Source organism: Ictalurus furcatus, chromosome 6 (assembly GCF_023375685.1).
Source record: "Ictalurus furcatus strain D&B chromosome 6, Billie_1.0, whole genome shotgun sequence".
Classification (NCBI taxonomy): domain Eukaryota; kingdom Metazoa; phylum Chordata; class Actinopteri; order Siluriformes; family Ictaluridae; genus Ictalurus; species Ictalurus furcatus.
The window spans coordinates 9,060,787-9,083,662 of NC_071260.1; the positions used below are offsets into that span (position 1 = coordinate 9,060,787).

Consider the following 22,876-nt stretch of genomic DNA (forward strand, 5'->3'; position numbering starts at 1 on the left):
TGAACATCCAGTGACCAGTATGAAGGAGTGTGAGAGCGATGACACCAAATTTAACACACCTGCTCCCCATTCACACCTGAGACCTTGTAACACTAACAAGTCAAATGACACCGGGGAGGGAAAATGGCTAATTGGGCCCAATTTGGACATTTTCACTTAGGGGTGTACTCACTTTTGTTGCCAGCGGTTTAGACATTAATGGCTGTGTGTTGAGTTATTTTGATGGGAAAGCAAATTTACACTGTTATACAAGCTGTACACTCACTACTTTACATTGTAGCAAAGTGTCATTTCTTCAGTGTGGTCACATGAAAAGATATAATCAAATATTTACAAAAATGTGAGGGGTGTACTCACTTTTGTGAGATACTGTATATAATTCAACTATATGAAATTCATATTCCAATACTTTTGTCAGTCTTCACTATCTAGTGGCCACAGCCAACTATAGTGTCCAACATTTGTACCAGAGAGAATAACATGTATGTAGATATATCTTATGTTATAAATAAGCAAGTTTAATTTTCCCTGGAGTCTCTGGAACTGTTTGGCATTTCTGACCCTTCTATGCACAGCTCAGTTTTACTTTCTAGTCTTAGTAACAGTCAAGGCAGCTCAGATGGAAGAAAAATACATTTTATTTTCAAGCACAGATCTGCTACATCATCTCATTGCTGTTTTTTTTTTTTTTTTTAGTCTTTACAGTTTTTTTTTTTCTTTTACAAGGGTAACTCTAAAGGTGTCACCTTTTGTTTCTAACAGTATATCCTGACTGCTACTTAACAGCAGAGCAGGCTAAAAGGTTAAAACCTTTCTAAAAGGTTTGCCTTAAAAAAGAAAGAAACAGAAAACCTTGGGCAACTTTCTGTTAATTATGGAAGTTCATGTGTGAAGGTTAGAAGGTTGTGTGTGATTTGGAGCTTTGGGTTTATTTTCCAACTGTACCCTTGAGGCTTTTAATTAATCACTGAAAATCTGACTTGCTAGGTTTGCTTTTGAGTACAGTTGTATTGTGGTTATAGGAGTATAACTGTACTGTGTGGAGGGCTGGAGTGGAGGGATAATCAGTCAAATTGTGATGCATCAGTAGCGATTATGCATTATGTATGCACTTTTTATGTGGTTAAGGTGCAGCAAAGATCACTTCACATGAAAAACAGCAGGGTCACATGGCATTCATCGTGACTAGGCTAATCATTTTTGACTGCATGTCCGACTGCATGTGGAAGTCAATTTGGAATGAACTTAAAGGTAATTTTGGAAAAAAATAAATGTCAATACATTCTCACCTGCACTACATATTGTCACCTTAGACTCACCTTACTGTCAAGACAGAACCAGGACTAGAGCTTATTATTATTATTATTATTGATTTCCATTAGATTTTTTTTGTGCTTTGCACTGTGCACCGTGAATTTCTTTTTACCACTACTGTAATGCTGCTATTTTCATCGGGATCAATAAAGTATCTATCTATCTATCTATCATTGGTGGTTACAAGACTGGTAGTTTTAAGGCCTCCTGAGTTTCAGCAGTCTTTTTAATGGTCTGCACTTATATAGCGCTTTTATCCAAAGCACTTTACACTGTGTCTCATTCACCCATTCACACACCAATGGTAGCAGAGCTGCCATGCAAGGTGCTAACTTGCCATCGGGAGCAACTTGGGGTTCAGTGTCTTGCCCAAGGACACTTCAGCATGTGGAGTCATGTGGGCCGGGAATCAAACCGCCAACCTTACGATTAGTGGACAGCCTGCTCTACCACCTGAGCCACAGACACCCCACTTCATTACACATCCTTTTCTTATCCTTTTATTAATCTCAATCCCGGGTTACCCAGTGACCATGGATCTGGATATTTCTAATGCATAAAGGCACAAATGGTAATCAAACACTTACAATATTAACTTATCTCAAGGTAATAAACCCTGGTAGTAGGACAGATGTGGACCTTTCTTTATGCCCACAAAAAACGATTTATCAATAACTTGTTTAATAAAAATCTTGCCATTTGTAAAAGCAGGCTTATTATTTGGCTCATATTAAAGCACATTATTCAGTAGCTACTATAAATGATTCAGTAGGTACAGTGAAACTAATAGGACAGGTATGCAATTATAAGAGTAAGCAGTATGTCGGGAAACACAGTAGCTCCGGAGAGTTTAATTGGGTTAAAGAAGAAACTACTGTAGATGCCGTATATATATCGCCTCACTATCACTTATGAGCATTTCCAATCACATTACAGGTTTTCCTCATGTTCTATTTTGCATTTTGGTTGAACAGTTATAAGTGAACTTGCTCAAGAGTCAAAAATAACAAGTAAATACTGAATACCTGTTATTAAGGCTTTCATATACTGTAAATGTAAATATACTTAGTATGTGTGTGTGTGTGTGTGTGTGTGTGTGTGTGTTTAAGTCTCTCTTGTCTAGCACACTCGATTTGAAATGTAACAAAATCTCTGAAGTTAAAAATCATGTGGTCAGCTTTAGTTGTAAGGTGGAACTATATGACGGAGACTTATGGACATTTGAGGTGAAGATGAATCTGCAGCAGACTGATGGAATGAGGAAAGCGTGAAGGAAAAGACGCTTTATGATCCAAAGCACACTACCTCATCTGTAAAACATGGAGGTGGTGTCACGGTTCGGCTTGGACATGTTTGGTTGCCAGAGGAACCGCCTCACTTTACTTAATTGATGTAACAGGTGACAACAGCAGCAGGATGAATTTTGAAGTGAACTGGAGCATTCTAACTGCCCAGAACCAACCAATATGCTTCAACACCCAGTAGCTGGTATTCATTTAACTTTTTCAGGGCTCACTGAGCGTGCATTTCAAGCGGTAATCAAAAATAGCTACATTTCAGGCCTGGGCAGTGTGTATACCCAGAGGACCTGGTCATGTCCAAGTGTTGCAGGTTTCAGGCAGTCAACTTCAAAAGTCTTAAAGGCAAGTACCAAGTAGGTCTAATTTACAGTTATGTTAATTTGCTCAATTAAGTCTACTGAAATGGAAGGACTATAAAACTTTAAATTAAAAGATACCTTTGTGTGCTTTAACCTCAAAGTCCCTATTTCATTTCAAAATCCAGCATGCCGATGAACAAAAAAGAAACAATAATGTATACAATCAATTTATCACTGTCTGGTTCCTTACCGAATACATGCTATCTTGTTTCTGATCCAATACATAGTTAAACAATGCTGATTGTCAGCAGTAAGCCGGAACGCATCTAAAGATTTCATCTTATTTGCATGTGAAAGATATTATACCTCTTTTGTCCACAGCATTATGGTCGCTATTTGATAGTCATTTCAGTCATTTCATATTTCATCTTTGCCTTCATTTACCTGCTGATTTGTGTCAAATACACACAATTTCTCTTTGCGATTTTCTCAACCAATAGATGTGCACTTTCAGTATAACACTCTTGGATGAATCCAGTCCGCTAGGCAAAATACTTAGCCAAAGTCTTCTCAAAATTTCTGTATGTTCTATAATAGTTAATATAAGAGTGTATACGCTTTGGCAGTGAACGCCATGTGACCATGTGACCAAGTTTGATCAGATATTAGGCTCATCAAGAAAAAAAATTGTTCAAGTTGTACTGTATTAATCCATGGATTTGAATTCAGTCTCTCCAGCACTCATATGAAATACTCCTTCTTGCTCTCGTCCATGGCATCTTGAAGAGCCGGATCTCCCTGGAGGGCTGCGTCTGCCGTCTCGGCAAATTCGCTGCCCTTGGCCTCATTGGTGTGGTACGTGCCCTTGTGTTGGTACATGTAGCGAAAGAGCACGAAGAGCAGGCAGATGAAGACCAGGACTACCACAGCAATGACGGCTGGAGAACAAGAGATTAAATATGATGATATTTCCTTATACGTTAATAATCAGCTGTACATTTTTTAAAAATCTACCAGTATGGCAGTGAGTAAAATCAGCTTCTCAATAGAGCTAAACATTTAAGACATACAGCTTCAGTCTTTAAATATATATTGTGCCCTGAAGGCATAAAAACTCTAAGAATTACTCCATTATGCACACTGTAGTGGCCTTGCACCATAATTTGCAGATTCATTTATCTCGAAAAGTGTTAAAGTGAGTTCCCCCGGAAATTTATCAAATCTAATTAGTAACCTGTCTATGTATCTCATTCTTAATTCTTCCTGTGTGAATTAAGTTAAGAGGGTGGCCCTTACATTCTGATTCTTTCACCTTGTATAACCTTTGGGAACTCTTCTGCTGGTAAAGGGGGGCTAATGCAGAATTGATCTTCCTTTTTCAGGGCAAAATGCTGAGCTTTTTACAGGCACAACATCGCCGCAAGTCGCAGAGCAGAAAATTGGAAGCATTAGGTCAGGATGGAGCACACTTGGAATGAAGCACCTTAATGTTTCTGGCACACAGACACGGCCTTTTATGAGTTCCTTCATCAGAAAGTGACAATGTTTTATATCGGCTCTCGGACTTCATAGCACTGTAAGGCCAGGCGTAATAGCTCTGTAATACCTCAGACTGGAGCAATCTGAGTGAGAAGCTTAGCTCGGAGAACAAAGATACGTCCTATGATTAAACAATATATTACTGCTTTCCTCAAAAGTTATTTATAAGTTAAGAGACCTTTGTGTCCTTTGTAACACCTCATAAAGAAAAGAGTATTATTTAAATGTCTTTTACTTACCACCAATTATCACGTTGAAGATGCCGCTGTGTGAGTCGTCTAAGATATATAAAAAAAAAAAAAAAAAAAGAAAAATTATTCTTTATTAGTATTTCTTGATGACAAACGACTCTACTTCATTCAAATCCAAACATTATCATTTCAGGTCAGATGATACTTGTTTCTGTTCTAGTGATCTGTAAATGATCGTCAGCCACTTAATTACTGTACGACAACGTCTAAAGGGGTGGTCCAACTACGTTTTCCCTCCCGATCAAAACACTGTATCTATCACGTCCTGACCTCCATTAAATATTTACTTTCCACTGACTTTGTTATTATAACATCTGTGAATTTTTCATGAGGCTTTGTTTTTATAGACAGCTGTCCCCTCGCTGTGTGGCACTGCGCCTCATCGTCTCTGCCACCATGGGGACAAAAACCTTGTTAAAGGAAGCGATTGAAGATAATCATGAATTATTGCACAGGGAACATCTGCCGGCCTCGTCTCGACTTTTGCTGAAGGACAGAATGGGCATATTGAGCCTCAAACATAGCTTTTAAACATTTAAAAGTAAAAAAATAACAGAGTCAATCAGTACTAGACCCCACTAAAGAAGGACAATTAAGGCCCTAATCACGCGTTACAGTGAGTCGCGTGGCCGTTGTCAAACACTCATTAGATTGTAGTGTTTAGTGCAGACATATTCTGCTCGATTAAGGACATTACTGAACAATTTTGTCCCTATCCAGCAAAAGCAGGAGAGGAAAATACAGAGGATTAAATTCCCCATTAAATCAATTTAAAAAAAAAAGTTTTGTGGCTTTTAGTATGAATATGTTATAAGCGAGTGTGCTCCAAAACAATGACACAATTCGTATTTAGAAGATATATGCATTAAAAATTCAGTCTCTCTCTACCACAATGCGGATCAACAATTTTGATGACATTATTCTACATTTCAGCTTCTCATCAGATTTTCTGTCCAATTAAATGCTCTCCAACAGTTGTAGGATTCCTGGCTGAGGTAAGCAAAAAACTTTTGGTTATTTAAAAAGAGGAGGAGCCACACGATATGTCCCGCTCGGGCTTCCTGTTTCAGTGGAAATTACGTCAACACATCGAAAAATGCTACGCGTTTCAAGACATTTCACAGGGGCTTTGAATACTTATACTGTTAAAAACATGTCCTAATTATTGCTCATATATAAAAGTAGTAAATGTGTAACTTCATAAAAAACAGCTATGAATGGTTAACAATTTGGGGTTGCCAATCACACTTCTTACAACTTCATTTCGCTGAATGTTGGAAGAATATCCTATTAATATCTCTCTTGCTTGATAGAATTACTATAAGTATTGTGTGAGCTTTACTTGGATTATCTTCATTGCTTCAGAGATTAAAGTTATTCCATCATACTTCTTTCTAAAGAAAGAACTAACTAAGAAAAATCATGAGTTATGCTATTGTGTGCATGTACACACACACACACACACACACACACACACTGTGCTCCATTCTGGGAGGGCAACAGCACCAGGTCTGCATTATATAATGTCTTAATTATAAAAAATAAATAAATAAAAACTACAATTTTGCCCAACATACAATATTGTGATTAAATAGGCTTATTACACATGTTAATATCTTCAGTTATCCTCTCTATCATGACGTGCCCCGCTATTCTGGCAGGTGCCTGAGGGTTACAGTTATCCTTATGACTTCATTTCTAAGAAATCTAACTAAACATTTCTTGTTCATCAGAATTCCTATCATTTGTAAGTGAGATCAAGTTTGGTGATCTTCCAAGACCAGAATTTGGTCTTAGCTATTCAATTGGTGAGAAATTTTAGGGAATATTTACCTGTGCTAGATAAAACCATGTCTGTATTAATGAGGAAATTAAAGCTCCTATGAACAGTTTGTATCTGATCTTGATTTGATCTCCTGACATGAATAAAACAAAACACAACATAAAAAAACAACTTGAGCCTTTTTGGATAAATATCTAAAACAATGTACTTCTATCCCATTTGCTGAAAGAACAGTTGTTCTTTCTAAAGTGAACAATACTCCAGCGGAAAAAAAAGGAAAAGGAAAATCCCTAATGTCTAATAAAAGAACAAAACTCGCCAACAATGACTCCCTTGGTGGCTTGTATTGCACCTGAGAAGACAGAAGTGCAAACATGGTGTTAAAAACAAGCACTTTCATTTTTCCTGTGAAGCTCCTTGTTTCATGAAGGTGTCCGCTAGGAAATGTTTCAGCCCTGATGATGTGTTATCTTTTAATGGGTGTGTGTGTGTGTGTGTGTGTGTGTGTGTGATGGGGGGGGGGGGGGGGTCGTGGATGAAAAACACGCTTTAAGTTTCGTGCTCTTCCTGTACATGATTTACTAGATAGGTAGAAGGATGTCTTTCTGCTCAGGGGATTTCACACACTTACATGAAACTGTGTGATGATTAGACCAGATGAGATGTTTAAATGATTTTTAATAAAGATGCTGTGTTCATACAATAGAACAGATTTTTGGAAAACACAAACTTAAAAAGAAAAAGAAAAAAAGAATAGCAATGTCGCAACACCAGTATGCATACATAAAGTGCCAAGCATAAATACTTGCTCCCCTTGAACTCTTTCTACATTTTATAGTGTTACAACCTGAAATGGATTATATGATATGAATCAACACAAACTAGCCCGTAATGTTGTTGAAGATACCAACCAAACATACATTTTGTGATTGCATAAGTATTCACCCCCATTGTTGTGAACCCTCTAAATTAGTTGTGGTGCTACCAGCTGACATAAAAATGACCTAACTATTTGAACGGAGTTTACCTGTGTTGTCACATAATCTCAACACTAAGTACACTTTGCCTAGAGAAGGTCATCCACCAAAAGTCAGTGAGTATTCAGAGAAGAAACCGAGGGTAATGCTCAACGTGATTGTGCTACCACCACCATACTTCACTGTATGGGTGGAGTTGGAGCTGTCAAGGTCCTTGGGGGTGAATATTTATGTAAGCCACTGTACCTATCTGATAAAAACTGCATATATCAGTACAGGATAAAAAAAGGAGTTCTTTTTAAGAATAGTTCCTCTTTAAGAGTGTAATATTTATACTGTGGCACATTTTATTATGTGTCTTGGATTTTATTTAAATGCAATCTGAAATGCTTTTATGTTAATGCAACCCAAAAAGCTAGGCTGCGTTCGAGATGAAGTCCATTTCACATTGCTAATTATGTGATTGAAATTTTAATCAACGCAGTCACGGAGAGAGGTGTTATTTTCCCAACGCATACTGTGAATTGAAAGCGCAAGTGGAAAATTATCTTTTGCTGCACATTCAACTTAGAAAAATCATGGTAGAACTCACGCTTTCTGTGAATAGACAATTTTGCTGTTCTTGTTCATTTGCTTTTATTCACATCACAGCAGGAGTGAAACCCCCAACCTCCCTTTTCCCCTTTAAACAAAAAAAGATAAAGAGCACATAATCTGAAATAATCACAATATAATAAGACCATACAAACATTAAAACAATGGAATCCTGAAAAATAATAATAGCTCAAATGTATATCAGATTGTTGCTTATTGTGTATCTGATGGTATTTGCATTTCAAATGTATAGCTATCTATCATATACTGCATTTCTAAACCCTGGACTTAACAGGTTACAAAATAACTATTTTAATAATCTTAAACGATCAGTGAAATGTACTGTATATTCATATATATATATATATATATATATATATATATATATATATATATATATATATATATATATATATATATATATATGTGTGTGTGTGTGTGTGTGTGTGTGTGTGTGTGTGTGTGTGTGTGTGTGTGTGTTTTCCAGGTTTACTCTTTACCTTTAAATCCGTAACCATGATATACTGGATGTTTTTTTATTCCTCACCTGTGGACCTGAAATAAAATTGTCCCTGTCCTTTAACACATTTAACACCTCTTTAAAAGGGTCCAAATCCCTGCTAAATTTGTTGAGCAAACACCAGGGAGCCTGTCTCACTCGGAGACATCCCTCGTTAGCCTCGTTAGTGAGACCTGCTAGCAGCTTCAACACGGAGGAGGACATCTGTGCAGCACAGCCAGATCTGAAGATCATTTCTTTTTCTTTTTTTTTTTTCAGGCTGCTGTGGAACCCAAAAGGGTCCAGAGAGAGCCAAAGGCATTTAGATGCCAGGGAGCTTTAGTGTCATCAGCTCTCCGTCCTTCTCATGCTTTCACACATTTTAGCGACTGCACACCCGGGGGTAAAGCTGAGCTTGAGGGAAGTCTTTTTCTTTCATTGCCTTCCCAGAACTGGAGCTAATCCCATCCAAAGCCGGCTTTTTGAAGCGCACTGGTAATTGTCTCCACATGGGAAGGACATTGGATCTGGAAGCCAAAAACTGAACACTAGTCCCCTTCAGTACTTGGGTGGGGTAAACATTTGCTAGGCCAAATTCATGCTAATTTCCCTTTGTTGCCTTGCTGTGTGGGTTTTTACATTTTAAATGAGGTATTTTAAATGGTCTGTGTCTTCAGCAAGCCATTTAACCCAGTCATGCTGTTAATACAATATGAGATCTTCTCAAGAAACAAGCAGGATCCATAGTTCCTGAATTTGTCCAAGTTCATTCTTTCTTCAAACACACTTGTATTTTTTTTCCTTATCACCTCGAAACTGCACCAAAATGGGAATTGTTCTTGTTTTGTAACCTTTGTCTTACTATCTTTAGTCTTAGTCATAACCTGTTAAAGTCCAAGTTTTGTCTTGTCATGGTCACAGCTGAGATGATCTTGACTTCAACACTAAAGTCAACATACTAGCCAACAAGAAAACAGACATGGGTCAGATATGACAGGCTATACAACAGGCTCAGTGGTTAAGATGTTGGACTACTGATTGAAAATCCCAGCACCACCAAGCTGTCACTGCTGGGTCCTTCAGTAAGGCCCTTAACCCTCAACTGCTCAGTTGTATAAATGAGATCAATTTAAGTCACTCTGGATAAGGGTATCTGCCAAATGCCGTAAATGTAATCAAGGACTAATCACAGAAAACCTGGACACAAATGGGAAACACACCAGTGACAGGACAGGGGCAGAGACAAGACTCAAAATCAAAGCAAAACCCACCCTGAGAGGGGGAATTTGTGACAGTATTGTTTGGTGTGGCATTATTATCCACTGAATCACAAATGTTTATTATGGAACCTCCACAAAATCATCATGTGTTTTAAGGGAGCTGGCAACCATGTCAAAGACTAACATTGTCTATAGACAGTGCAACAGACAAATGGAAAAGTAATTTTGCTATATACCTGCCTAATATGATTTCAGTGATATTATGGTGGCTTTTATTATATAACCAATAGACAAAATGCTTTTCTGAGGAAACCGTGTAACTCAAAATCTGATGTGCTGACAGTAAAAATGCCCCAATTATTACAGCAGATTAGAACGTATCAGAGTTACACATGCACGCGATCTACAGCACTGTACTCTCAAGGTGACTCCCAGCTTTGAACTGTGAAAAGGTATTAGCAAGAATTTCCACTACGTTACACTTGCTCATAATGCATTTACTCTCTGTGTAATTGCAACATTGTGACCATTAATCTGCTATCGATTTTACACTTATCACATTCCTGCAGCATCACACTGTTGAGAACATGGTATATTGCTGCAGAAATTACAGCAACTTTTACCAGCATATGATCTGCCACTGGGGCCGTATAGTATTTCATAAGATAAGGTTTCCTCACATAGGGTTATCGCTGGGTGATTATCTGATATGTGCTGGAGTGTCAAAACACGCTAGCCTGAGGTCCTTGGATGATGTCTGAGGAGAGGAAATGTCAGGACGGACCATTATATCTCACGTAATGATGAATTAACCGCGCTTTCGATGTCTGTCAGCTGAGCACCCAGCTGTGGTACAAATGCCTGTGTTCAACTGAGAGTGAAAACAGCTACTAAATGCCTTGCTAAACTCCTCTCACACCAACTGTGCTTTCTCTCATAGGTGAGGACCTGATGTTTATTATTTTGCATGAAGAGGGTCACAAAAAATCCATTTCAAGAGAATATAAGGATAGGCCATGAGTGCATACGAAAACAGAATGGGTTATTGAAGTATAGCAAACTATGAAGGTATTTTTGTTTTTACTGCCTTTTATTGACCTATATAGCAATTGGACTTTTAGTTTTGTTGCGTGAAACTGTTTTAACATCAAACATATACTCTATATGTCTTTTCTAGAATTACTCTAGAAGATACTGTTTATGTCTATAAGCCTGGTGGCACTCATTACAGTTTCAAAGAAAAAAAGTGTTGGTCTTAGGGCAGCAGAGTGGTGTAGTGGGTAGCATTGTCACCTTAGACATACAGGGTTCTTTGTTTGATCCTGAACTCTGGAGATTCTCATGTTCTCCACATGTATGGGTTCTTTAGTTTCTTCTAATGGTCCATCCACATGCACATATATAAGCATAAAGGACTCATGCTGGAAGTATTTTTATATGGCATTAGACAGGGCTAAGTTACTTAGATTAATAAAATAATTGAGACACATATACTAGACAGGATTGCGGTGGATTCAGAGCCAATCCCGGGAACACTGGGCATGAGGTGGGAGGGACGCCAAGCTATCACAGGGCACACACATTCACCCACTCGTTCACACTTAGGGGCAATTTACCATAGCTAGTTCACTTACTAGGAGGTTGGGAAACCGGAGAACCCATAAGATCCCCATGCAAACATGAGAAAAACGTGAAACTCTTCACAGACCCAAGCTCAGGATTGAAGTAGCCTAAACTCAGGAACAAATCGAGGAACTTGGGGATGTGTGATGGGAATGCTACCCACTGTGGTGCCCTGCTGCATTAAGACACCCTTACAATTAAATTAAAATACAGTATACTGGTGTGAATGGTTGTATGAATGGGAGTATGTTCGTGTGTATGCGGCCCTGCAATCCATTTTGTACCTCACATCTGATTAACTAACCAATATGTTTTAAATATGCCTTTAGAACCTGCTTAGGAATCACATTTGGATGATCCACCCACCCACCACCACCACCAAAAAATAATTACAGCTGGCTTGGGAAACATTATGAAATAGCAGTCATCTGATAATGTCATTGTGCCATCCGACATGGACACACACAACACTCGCAACACTGGCGAGCCAAACCTCATTCAGTGCAAGCAGAGTAGAACCTTGCGGCATGGTGAGAGACGGTGGCTGGTACTCCTAGTATATGAAGCCATAGCTAATGACCATAATGGAAATAGATGATAGGTTTTAGGGGGAGAAAGAGCAGCCTCATTTTCTAATAAAGCTCTAACCATCCACACAAATATTCAGGCCCAGTTAATCAACACAGTTTAATTAGGTGCATTTTTCATTGCCACGTCACACTCTGCTGCTTTAAAACACCAGAAAGATGAGAGTTCTCCCACTGCTGTACTTTTATAGAAAAAAAACTGACACCGATATGCTGAATTTGTAGAGGAAAAGATTGATTGAAAAGGCGGTTTAATGGATTTCCTTTAGCCTGTGCTAGAGAGAAAATTGTGATGAACCATTTATTTACTACACTTGCTATGAGAAGAGCCACTTGTGAAATTATGTAATGGTCCTGTGTAAATCTGTCAGTTACTGGCGAGAGGTAGACTGTCTTAGAGGGGATGCCTATATACAATCAAGGTTTTACGAGCCTTTATTCACCCTCTCCTCGGATGTTTTTACTATCACTATTCTCTATCAACCTGGGAAGAAGAAGCCACTGTATTTTTTCATAGCTTGCAGAAGTGATTCTATCAGAAAATTGGTGCTTCAGGGAGCTTGTGTCAAGGCCACGGCAAGTTTGTCAGGCTAGGACAGGTGGGGCATGGCAATGTTTTATACCAAATGTGTATTGTTAAGACCATCTCACAAATTGTTTCATTGTGTTACATCAGTCATAGCTCTCCTATCTACCAAATCTCCAAGCTTAAGTTATAGTCATCAAGCTATTAGCTAATGTTATGCACTTGCAGCCAGTATTTTATATCAGTTTCATAACCCCAGTTTAAAATAAAGGAACTGGCAAATAGCTAGGCTGCATAAATCCTTGTTGCAGAAATAATTCCTTGTTTCTGACTGTAAATTAGCTCAGATGTTTATGTATAGTGAGTTACTGCACCAATTTTAGCGTGAAGGACCAACTTTGGAAGGAGTTTATTTTTTTATATGGAGTTAGACAGAGCTGAAGGTAAATGAGGCTTTGAAGTTACTAAGATCAATAAAATTGTTAAAGACACATAATTCATTAATCTCTAGCAACTGATTTATTCTGGTCAGTGTCTCACTGGTTCTGAAGCTCAGTGGAACTATTTATTTCCGCTGGCATCAGCTAACAGGCCTTTAGATCCATGGTCTCTTAACTTTCAATTCAGAGATGCTTGGTGAACATAAAGACATTTAAGAGACATTCACGGACAGTGATAGCTTTTGTCTCTTGAAGATGTAGAACAGACATCATACCTAATATGGACCAAAAGAGCCAGATCAAAGTGGACCTGGACCAAATAAATATTGACTAATGGATTCTTGATGGACCAATTTAATATATTGGTCATCTGTGGATGTCTCAGTCAACTCTCAATGGAATAAACCCATTTTCCAAACTTCAGCTAAATCTAGAGAAAACATCAAAATTCACAGTCAGTGACACCTTTTAATGTGTCTCTTAAAGACGTAGAACAGTTAACTTAATCTAGACCAAAAGGATTGGTCCAGGTGCACCAGAAACAAACAAATATGGACTGATCATAGTGTCTCTTCATATACTAATTTATGTCAGGCCCAATAATGGATATCCATGGACATCGTTGGTCTGTCAGGTGTGACCCAGTTTTCTGAGCTTCAACTAAATGTAGAACAAATATTGAAATGAAAGATGAGAGCACCGAATTTATGAAAATCTTGCTATTGCTTTGGTTTTCATCATACGACATACAATAGCAATGACTCGTAAAGATTCCACAGCAAGCCTCCCAGTCTGATGATGTATCAACTAGGTCAGATAGTAGGAAGAGCTCAAAAAGGCACAACTGCACAGATGTAGTCAAAGATGTCAGCAGTGACTATTACTCTAAATTCTCAGCTGGAGAGGAGGAAGGAGTCAAAATGGAGAGCTAGCTGAGAGGTGGAACAGAAGAATAGTGAGGGGGAAGGGGAAAAAAATAACAACTCTCATAACCTTGCCTTATTTCCCTTAGTGAAAAAAAATAATAGGTGGTTGAGAGACGAGGCAGAGGCAGTATGAAGGCAGTAACTACTAGAGGGCCTTCGTTAGGTTCTGGGGGAGTGAGATTGAAAGAGTGGTGCTTAGATAAGGACAAAAAGGGAGAGAAAGGGAGAGATATCACCAGTTTAGGCTAGAAAGAGGCTACGCCTTGTAAAGCACTCATGGTATTCTGGCTCTATCCTTCATAAACATGTGCAGCCACTCCTCAAACTGCACTCGTTCATTACGAATTGTCTCAGCTATTTGGCAGCACAGCACTTGTTCACTGATTTCACTCCCACTTTATCTTTTTTTCCCCCGTCTGCTCCTCTCACTGACCTTATTGGGAGAAAGATTTCTGTTCTTGGGCGCTTAGAGCTCAAGACAGCTGCAGTGTTTTATTATTTATTATTTAAATGTTCAATGAATGGCCTTTTCTAGTTGCTCTTTTGCTATAAATGTTGTAAGTCAATGTCCTAGCTCTCCTATATGATATAAAACTAAAATTCTGTAGAATATGATGTAGGAGATTTGTAGGAGTTATAAAACTACAACTCTGTAGTTACATCATACTGTAATTTTTCCATGGGTGTCAAAGATTTAATGGAAGATACTTAAACAATAATTTGACTTCATTCAAGTACATTAAAAAGGTGTCACGACAAATTAGCTGTGATGCCCTTTAATATTCCAGTCTTAACCTTGGTGCTCCACTCGATGCTGCTGACCCGCCGATGAACTGCTGCAGTTTACCCTTGTGTAATTATATGTGTACCATTCTAAATGAGAGTCATTGCTTTTAGCAATAACAAAATTACCTATGCAGACAAGAAGGTTTCAGTCACTGTGATGTGCACCGAAATGCATAATCAGAGCACCATAACTGATTATGAGCCTCATTTCCTATAGATGCTGCTTGTAGCCTCGTCAAGGTCGTCCCGTAATCACAGGGACTTGGACATTTAATATTTCAGAGCGATAGAAGTGCAAGTAATGGATTAGGAAATCGCTAGGAAAAGTGAAATTGCAAATGACCCGCAGGTCGCTTGGCCATAGATACAGTTTTCCAGTGACCTAGAAATCAGATTACCATGCAGGGAAGGAGGGAAAATCAAATTGAGGAATAGAGCCTGAGGGAATACCATGTACCTGTGATGATAAAGATTCTTACTTGAAGTACACCTAAGGGAATTTAAGGCCAAGTACACAAAAAAGAAGCTCTCAAATTCATTCTGAAAATTCACCTCTGCAAAGTCTGCTGATGAAAGCAAATGGGTTTTTATTTGGTCTTGCACAAGTTTGTTAAATAATCATTAGCCATCTTTGGTCCTACACCATGAATTAAAATAACATCTCAAACTTTCAAGGTTACTTGAGTTTGCCGTCACCTCCTTGCCTTTTCCTTCCCTCCACCCTGCCACTCTAAAAGCTTTACTTTGATTAAGCACTTGCAGAAAGCTTCTCTACCTTTAATTACCTCTACCTCAATCATTTTGTTCCAAAGTATTATATGTGAAATCACGTCCTGCCTAATTAAATAATCATCCCTCACTCTGACAACAAAAGGAGGGCCATCATTAATCATCTCATACCAAAAGGAGAAATGTGAGAATAACTGGAGGGCAAGTATGACCTTTCAAGAAAGAGGTCCTTGAGTATTTATAGGTCATCTTAGGTTAGCTGTTATTTTCATCCAATTGTCACTTTTCCAGTTTTGGACACTGGATACATCATATAATTAATGGTAAATAAAGATGTGTTAGAATGTATTTTCCTATTAGAGCTATAATTGTAAATTTAATTGTCATCAGCTCTATTTAGCTTCTCACACATCTGTTTGGTTTTGTAACAACACTTTTTAAAGGTGCAATACAGCAAACTAAGATACACACCAAAAAAAAAAAAAAAAAAAAGGAAATCTGCAAATAGAAATGAGACAATGCTATCAAAAGAGACAATGCTGTGTGCCGACATCTTTCTGAGGCTGTTTGGGTTCAGGAGCCCATCATGACCATGTTTAGTTCAAGTGCGGTGGGACCATGGGGCTGTTCAGAAGGTTTTGGGGTGTTTCATTTGCTCTCTGCAGACAACACAGGCATACACACATCTTTCCTCGCAGTCTCACACAATCTCATGAGATTAGCACTCAGTTGGAAAGGCTCTTGCAAACACATCTTTCCCCTTAGCCCCTCTCCTCTCTGTGCCTTTTGCAGTTGATTTCTTCAGACAATGCTCTCTCTCTCTCTCTCTCTCTCTCACTCTCCACTGCCTGAGGTCACGTGGTTTGGAATTTGAAGCTGAAGTGAAAACTGTGCTGCTATCGCACCCAGCCATATGTCCTGTGTCTAGCCTCGACAGAGTTCTCGCTACTCTTTTTTCCCCTCTTAGTCCCTCAGGTTCAGACTGAAGGATCTGGAGGAACTGCATGAACAGGGCCATTAAGACTGGTTTCTGTCGGAAGACTGCTTGAGCAGGCAGAAGATCTCGTGATGAGGTCAGGTGACTTTAGCTCAGTGTGTCATGTGCTGTCTATGTATGAATGTTATTAATGGTGCAGGACAGAGTGTGAACCTGATCATCTTTATGGAATAGCATGTACTAACATTACATTGCCTCACAGCATATTACATTTCTTATATTGTGTAATAGGAATTTCTCCTAGGTTTAATTATAACTCCAGACTTTACATTTGGTGCTTTTGGGTAAGTCACAGTTCGTTGGCAAGAAGATAGTTTTCCAAAGAAATCAAGTTTATTGACTCTGCCCTCCCCTTCATTAATCATTGTGCATCTTTGATAAATACACTGGCTGCTGTTGCCCAATGACAATCCCTTGATATCCTTCCAGTTTTTTTTTAAAAGTTCAGATCAAAATAAATGTCTGTCCAAACAACAAACTAATAATCTGCAGTGTTCTCAGATATCTATCACAGAGACTCCAGGGTACATTTGACTCTATCTCACCTATGATATGCTTACATCTTATTTAAAATTATGTTTTAAAAAATATATTTATATATTTCTTGTGCCCTCAGCTCAAAGTGTGCCATCATTCAAAATCACTTAATTATATCATATTTTTTAAACAAGGTCTCAATGCTATTTAACAGTTGAATTCTCAATTCTGATTGGTCAGAAGATGTTTATTAATTTTCTATAAAAGCAGCACTAACAATAATTCCAGCTGCAAGGCAAATCACAGGTTATTGTTTCTATAGTCACATCTAACACAGGGACTTGTTTGGCGGATGCTCTACAAACAGTAAACAAATAAAAAAAAATGTGTGTACAGGTAATCCTGAAATTTTCTATAAGGAGACATTTATTTATTAAATATTTTTGGAGGGGGTCTCCAGTGCCAATGCTTTGTAACAGTCAGAGGTAAAGTTGTCTTACATGTCTTTGGAAAGTCTTCAGGCTTTGAGGTTTCTCGGTAACACTGCTTTGCAAATTTTAACTTTAACTGGATAAAATAATTTTTCTTTATTCAATAAAAATTATTGAATATAAATGAAACACTTTGGGACATTGGGCTGTGATGGCATTATTAGAAAAGAATGAACTTTGGAGTCGTAACAGAAACTCCACTTCACATTAGGCAACATAACACCACTGTGAAATTGATTATTTTCCCATAACAGCACCTGACTTTGATATTTCCACTAGATTAATAATTACCCAAAGCTACTCTGTCCAATTATTACTCTACAGTGCCCTCCACTAATATTGGCAGCCTTTGCAAATATGAACATAGAAGGCCGTGGAAATTTGTCTTTATTGTTTAATATTTTGAAATTTTGTTTAAAAAAATCACAAAAATACTCAAACTATTGCAAACAAAACACAGGTTTATCAAAAAAATATCTTTGTTAAATATAGGTGTGCAACAATTATTGGCACACTTATGAATTCATATGAGAAAATTGAAAATTGGCACCCCTATGAATTCATATGAAGATCAATGGGAATATATATTTCCATTGATATTTTACATTATTAGTACACCTGGGTGACTAGGAACAGGAAATTATTCAACCATGCCTTCCTGTTTCACAGGGGTATAAATATGAGGTAACACATAGGCCAAATTCCCTTAGTCCAAGCCCAAGGAATATAGCTGTGATATGCGGCAAAAGGTTGTTGAGTTTCACAAAATGGGAGGTGGCTATAAGAAAATAGCACAAGCATTGAAAATGCCCATTTCCACCATCAGGGCAATAATTAAGAAGTTCCAGTCAACTGGAAATGTTATGAATCAACCTGGAATTGGATGTGTGTCTATATTGTTTCAACACACTGTGAAGAGGATGGTTCGACTGGCCAAAAAAACCTCCAAGGATCACAGTTGGAGAATTGTAGAAGTTAGTTGCATCTTGGGGTCAGAAAATCTCCCAAAACTACAATCTGAAGTCACCTACATCACCACAAGTTGTTTGGAAGAGTTTGAAGAAAAAAGTCTCTACTCTCATCTAAATCCCTTGCCATATATTCTCCCAGATCAGATCCCTTGGCATATATTCTCCAACCTCATCAGGCATTATAGGAGAAGACAATGTATTGACTAAACGGGTGCCAGTAATTGCTGCATACCTATATTTAACAAAGGTTATATACATACATATATATATATATATATATATATATATATATATATATATATATATATATACATACAGTATCTCATAAAAGTGAGTACACCCCTCACATTTTTGTAAATATTTGATTATATTTTTTCATGTGACCACACTGAGGAAATGACACTTTGCTACAATGTAAAGTAGTGAGTGTACAGCTTGTGTAACAGTATAAGTTTGCTGTCCCCTCAAAATAACTCAACACACAGCCATTAACGTCTAAACCGCTGGCAACAAAAGGAGTATAGCCCTAAGTGAAAATGTCCAAATTGGGCCCAATTAGCCATTTTCCCTCCCCGGTGTCATGTGACTTGTTAGTGTTACAAGGTCTCAGGTGTGAATGGGGAGCAGGTGTGTTAAATTTGTGTCATTGCTCTTGCACTCCCTCATACTGGTCACTGGAGTTCAACATGGCACCTCACTGCAAAGAACTCTCTGAGGATCTGAAAAAAAGAATTGTTGCTCTACATAAAGATGGCCTAGGCTATAAGAAGATTGCCAAGACACTGACACTGAGCTGCAGCACGGTGGCCAAGACCATACAGCAGTTTAACAGGACAGGTTCCACTCAGAACAGGCCTCACCATGGTCGACCAAAGAAGTTGAGTGCACGTGCTCAGAGTCATATCCAGAGGTTATCTTTGGGAAATAGACATATGAGTGCTGCCAGCATCGCTGCAGAGGTTGAAGGGGTGGGGGGCCAGCCCGTCAGTGCTCAGATCATACGCTGCACACTGCATCAAATTGGTCTGCATGGCTGTCATCCCAGATGGAAGTCTCTTCTAAAGATTATGCACAAGAAAGCCTGCAAACAATTTGCTGAAGACAAGCAGACTAAGGACATGGATTACTGGAACCATGTTCTGTGGTCTGATGAGACCAAGATAAACTTATTTGGTTCAGATGGTGTCAAGCGTGTGTGGCGGCAACCAGGTGAGGAGTACAAAGACAAGTGTGTCTTGCCTACAGTCAAGCATTGTGGTGGGAGTGTCATGGTCTGGGGCTGCATGAGTGCTGCTGGCACTGGGGAGCTACAGTTCATTGAGGGAACCATGAAAGCCAACATGTACGGTGACATACTGAAGCAGAGCATGATCCCCTCCCTTCGGAGACTGGGCTGCAGGGCAGCATTCCAGCATGATAACGACCCCAAACACACCTCCAAGACGACCACTGCCTTGCTAAAGAAGCTGAGGGTGAAGGTGATGGACTGGCCAGGCATGTCTCCAGAACTAAACCCTATTGAGCATCTGTGGGGCATCCTCAAACGGATGGTGGAGCCGACATCCGTGATGTCGTCATGAGGGAGTGGAAGAGGACTCCAGTGGCAACCTGTGAAGCTCTGGTGAACTCCATGCCCAAGAGGGTTAAGGCAGTGCTGGAAAATAATGGTAGCCACACAAAATATTGACACTTTGGGCCCAATTTGGACATTTTCACTTAGGGATGTACTCACTTTTGTTGCCAGCAGTTTAGACATTAATGGCTGTGTGTTGAGTTATTTTGAGGGGACAGCAAATTTACACTGTTATACAAGCTGTACATTCACTACTTTACATTATAGCAAAGTGTCAAAAATGTGAGGGGTGTACTCACTTTTGTGAGATACTGTATATATATATATATATATATATATATATATATATATATATATATATATATATATATATAAAACATGTGTTGTGTTTGCAACTGTCTGATATCCATGAGAGCAGAGAATTTTTGTGAATTTTTTTAAACAAAAGATCAAAAGGTTAAACAATAAAGAATTTTTCACAGCCTTCTTTGCTCATATTTACCAAGGGTGCCAATATTAGTGGAGGGCACTGTATATAGCTTTACTAGGACACTGCTGCATATAGTATTTCTATGATTTTTCCACAGTGATTTACCATACTTTGATTACTTTTAATGTTATTTGCCTTGTCCTACAGTTTTATATATATATAAAAAAGAATGAAATAAACTACACAAGCTTAGACATTTCTTCTGAAATTTGTGCTAAACCAAGCACAGGTAGCCTATTGTTATCAGTCTCTTGCCTGCAGAGTTTGAGAAGAATTCTGTCATGAAAGAGCCACAGGACGTCTTTCTAATTGGTTTAAATATACACACGTGGTGAAAAGCGGGTTTGCCTGCCCACTACAACGAACGCAGCATCCTCGCAGAATTAACCAATTAGCTTTTTGGGTGGGCTAAGAGATGAAACGTGATCGATTTGATGTAGAAACACAATTAGCCAACCGTACAACCACAGTACAACCACTTCATTATCTACGCCATCGTGCTGACAACGTTAAAATGAATCACCCCCGGACTGTTTGGTCTATGAAGCATGCAGCAACAGGCAAACAATATGCCTTATTAGCCATGCTATAGCCTTACCATGGGATGCAAAAGAGAGATTATAAATAATCAATCAAAATCATGAATATTTAAAAAAATAAATAACTTAAAAGCTGCAAAGCATGCTCGCAAGCTTTTCCCTCTAAACATATACACACTCACCCACCCACCCACCCACACACACACACACAAAGGTTGGTGGTCTTTTCTTAGAGTGGATATACATCTCTGGCACATCCTCTTTGCACAAGCTTATGCATGTGAACACATCATATTGTTTTCACTCAGGATTTTGTGCAAAGACAAGCAAATGACAGCGTCACACAGCACCTGCATGCATAAACAGCAGGTAGGCACTTATATAAGAGCTGTTTCATGTTATGTATTTATTAGAGGACTTGGATATGAGCTTATTAACAAGCCAAGATAAATCAGCACAATTTGCCCTGCTGGGCTACGCTTAGGCAAGCAGCGTGAAACACACACACTCCACATCTCCAACCCTTAAGGTTCCATCTTCGTTTCATCCTTCTCCAAGAAACAGGGGGAAAAAACACAGTTCTGCTTCTCACATTGTTTTTTTTTTGTTGTTGTTATTTTTTTCCCATGCAAGCTCCCTGACTCCTCCATTTCTTTACATTGATTTTCCTGTCCATGCTATCTTTCCACTCCTTTTCCCCTCACCTCACCTCACCTTCCACCTCCTGCCTCTGTCTATCTCTGTTGTTATTTATTTTGGTGAACATGGTAGCTCACCAATTTGAAAAAATAGAACAAAAACAATAAAACAAAAAAACACAAAACAAGAAGCTTTATGGACCATGATAAAAGTGATACATAGAGTGATAACAACAATTTCAATTTATTTTATTATCTATATTATTTTTCAGTTAATGATAAAGTTTAGATCATAAGCAATGCCTGTCATAAGCAATGCCTGTCCTAGTAATCCCACTTTACTGTACTGATATGAAATAACATAATGTTTTTATCTGTTTTAAATGTCTTAATTTCCTCAATTAGCACAACAAAGAATTGTGACGGTCCAAATAATTTGGTGCCATTATCTATTAAATTACTACAATTCTGTATCCATTAACCATAATTTCCTGTCTTTAAATAAAAGCTTAAGGGGTCCTGTCTCATTTCTTACAATCCATTCATGTACACGTATCAAGCTACTCCACTCAAACACAGACACCAAAATACATACAACTGACTGGATGATTTTATCCATAAGACCAAACCACTCAGTTGTGGCTACTAAATATAAATGATGCATCATTGCACACAGAATATCATTTCATTAACAGAATCAATGAAATGACTAAACATAATAATTAAATACCAAGTCATACAGAAGAGGAAATAATAAAACAAGAAGCCATGAGTGGGTATGCGTCACAATGATTTTATCATGGGTAAGGGCATTGTTAGGCATGACGTGAAGCGATATTTTCAAGCGTGGTTAATAAATCTTGTATTATGAGCACCTTTATGGCAAGCAACAAGAACAATGATGAGAAACAGCCAATGAGAGTGTTAAAGGAAATCCCTGAATCCAGGTGATCATCTATCTATCCGTCCATCTAGAAATTATTTGGCATGTCAAACCCAAGTGGTCATTAAGAACAGTAAAAATAAAAACAAACATGATTCCTGGTGGCACACAATATAAAAATGGCTATGTTTCTTTATCTATGCCTCTAGTTCTCTTTGCAGAACAGACAGTCCTCATTGCCAACATTCTCTCAATCAATCCTTCCTCCACATTTTACTTGTCTTTCCTAGTTCCCATAAATAAGTGCAGGAAGATGATACATTATAGACAGCTCTTGCATTTATTTTTGTGAGAAAGCAGGATTTGGGGATCAGGCATGCTTCACCTAGGATCAGGTGAAAGATTGTGCAGTGTGTGAGTCTC

At 38.4% G+C, this 22,876-nt stretch overlaps 1 protein-coding gene across 2 annotated transcripts in view; it reads right to left on the reverse strand.

The window, feature by feature from the left end:
• Window positions 1-620: 620 nt before the first annotated feature.
• The window catches only part of gypc (glycophorin C (Gerbich blood group)), a 32,070-nt gene continuing 9,814 nt past the window's right edge, over window positions 621-22,876 (reverse strand). For both annotated transcript variants that reach the window (XM_053626450.1, XM_053626451.1), the window contains 2 exons: window positions 4,693-4,731; window positions 621-3,852 (listed from right to left, as the gene is read on the reverse strand). In XM_053626450.1, coding sequence (XP_053482425.1) covers window positions 3,656-3,852; window positions 4,693-4,731 — 236 coding nt within the window. In that variant the 3' untranslated portion in view covers window positions 621-3,655. The remainder of the gene's footprint in view (window positions 3,853-4,692; window positions 4,732-22,876) is intronic.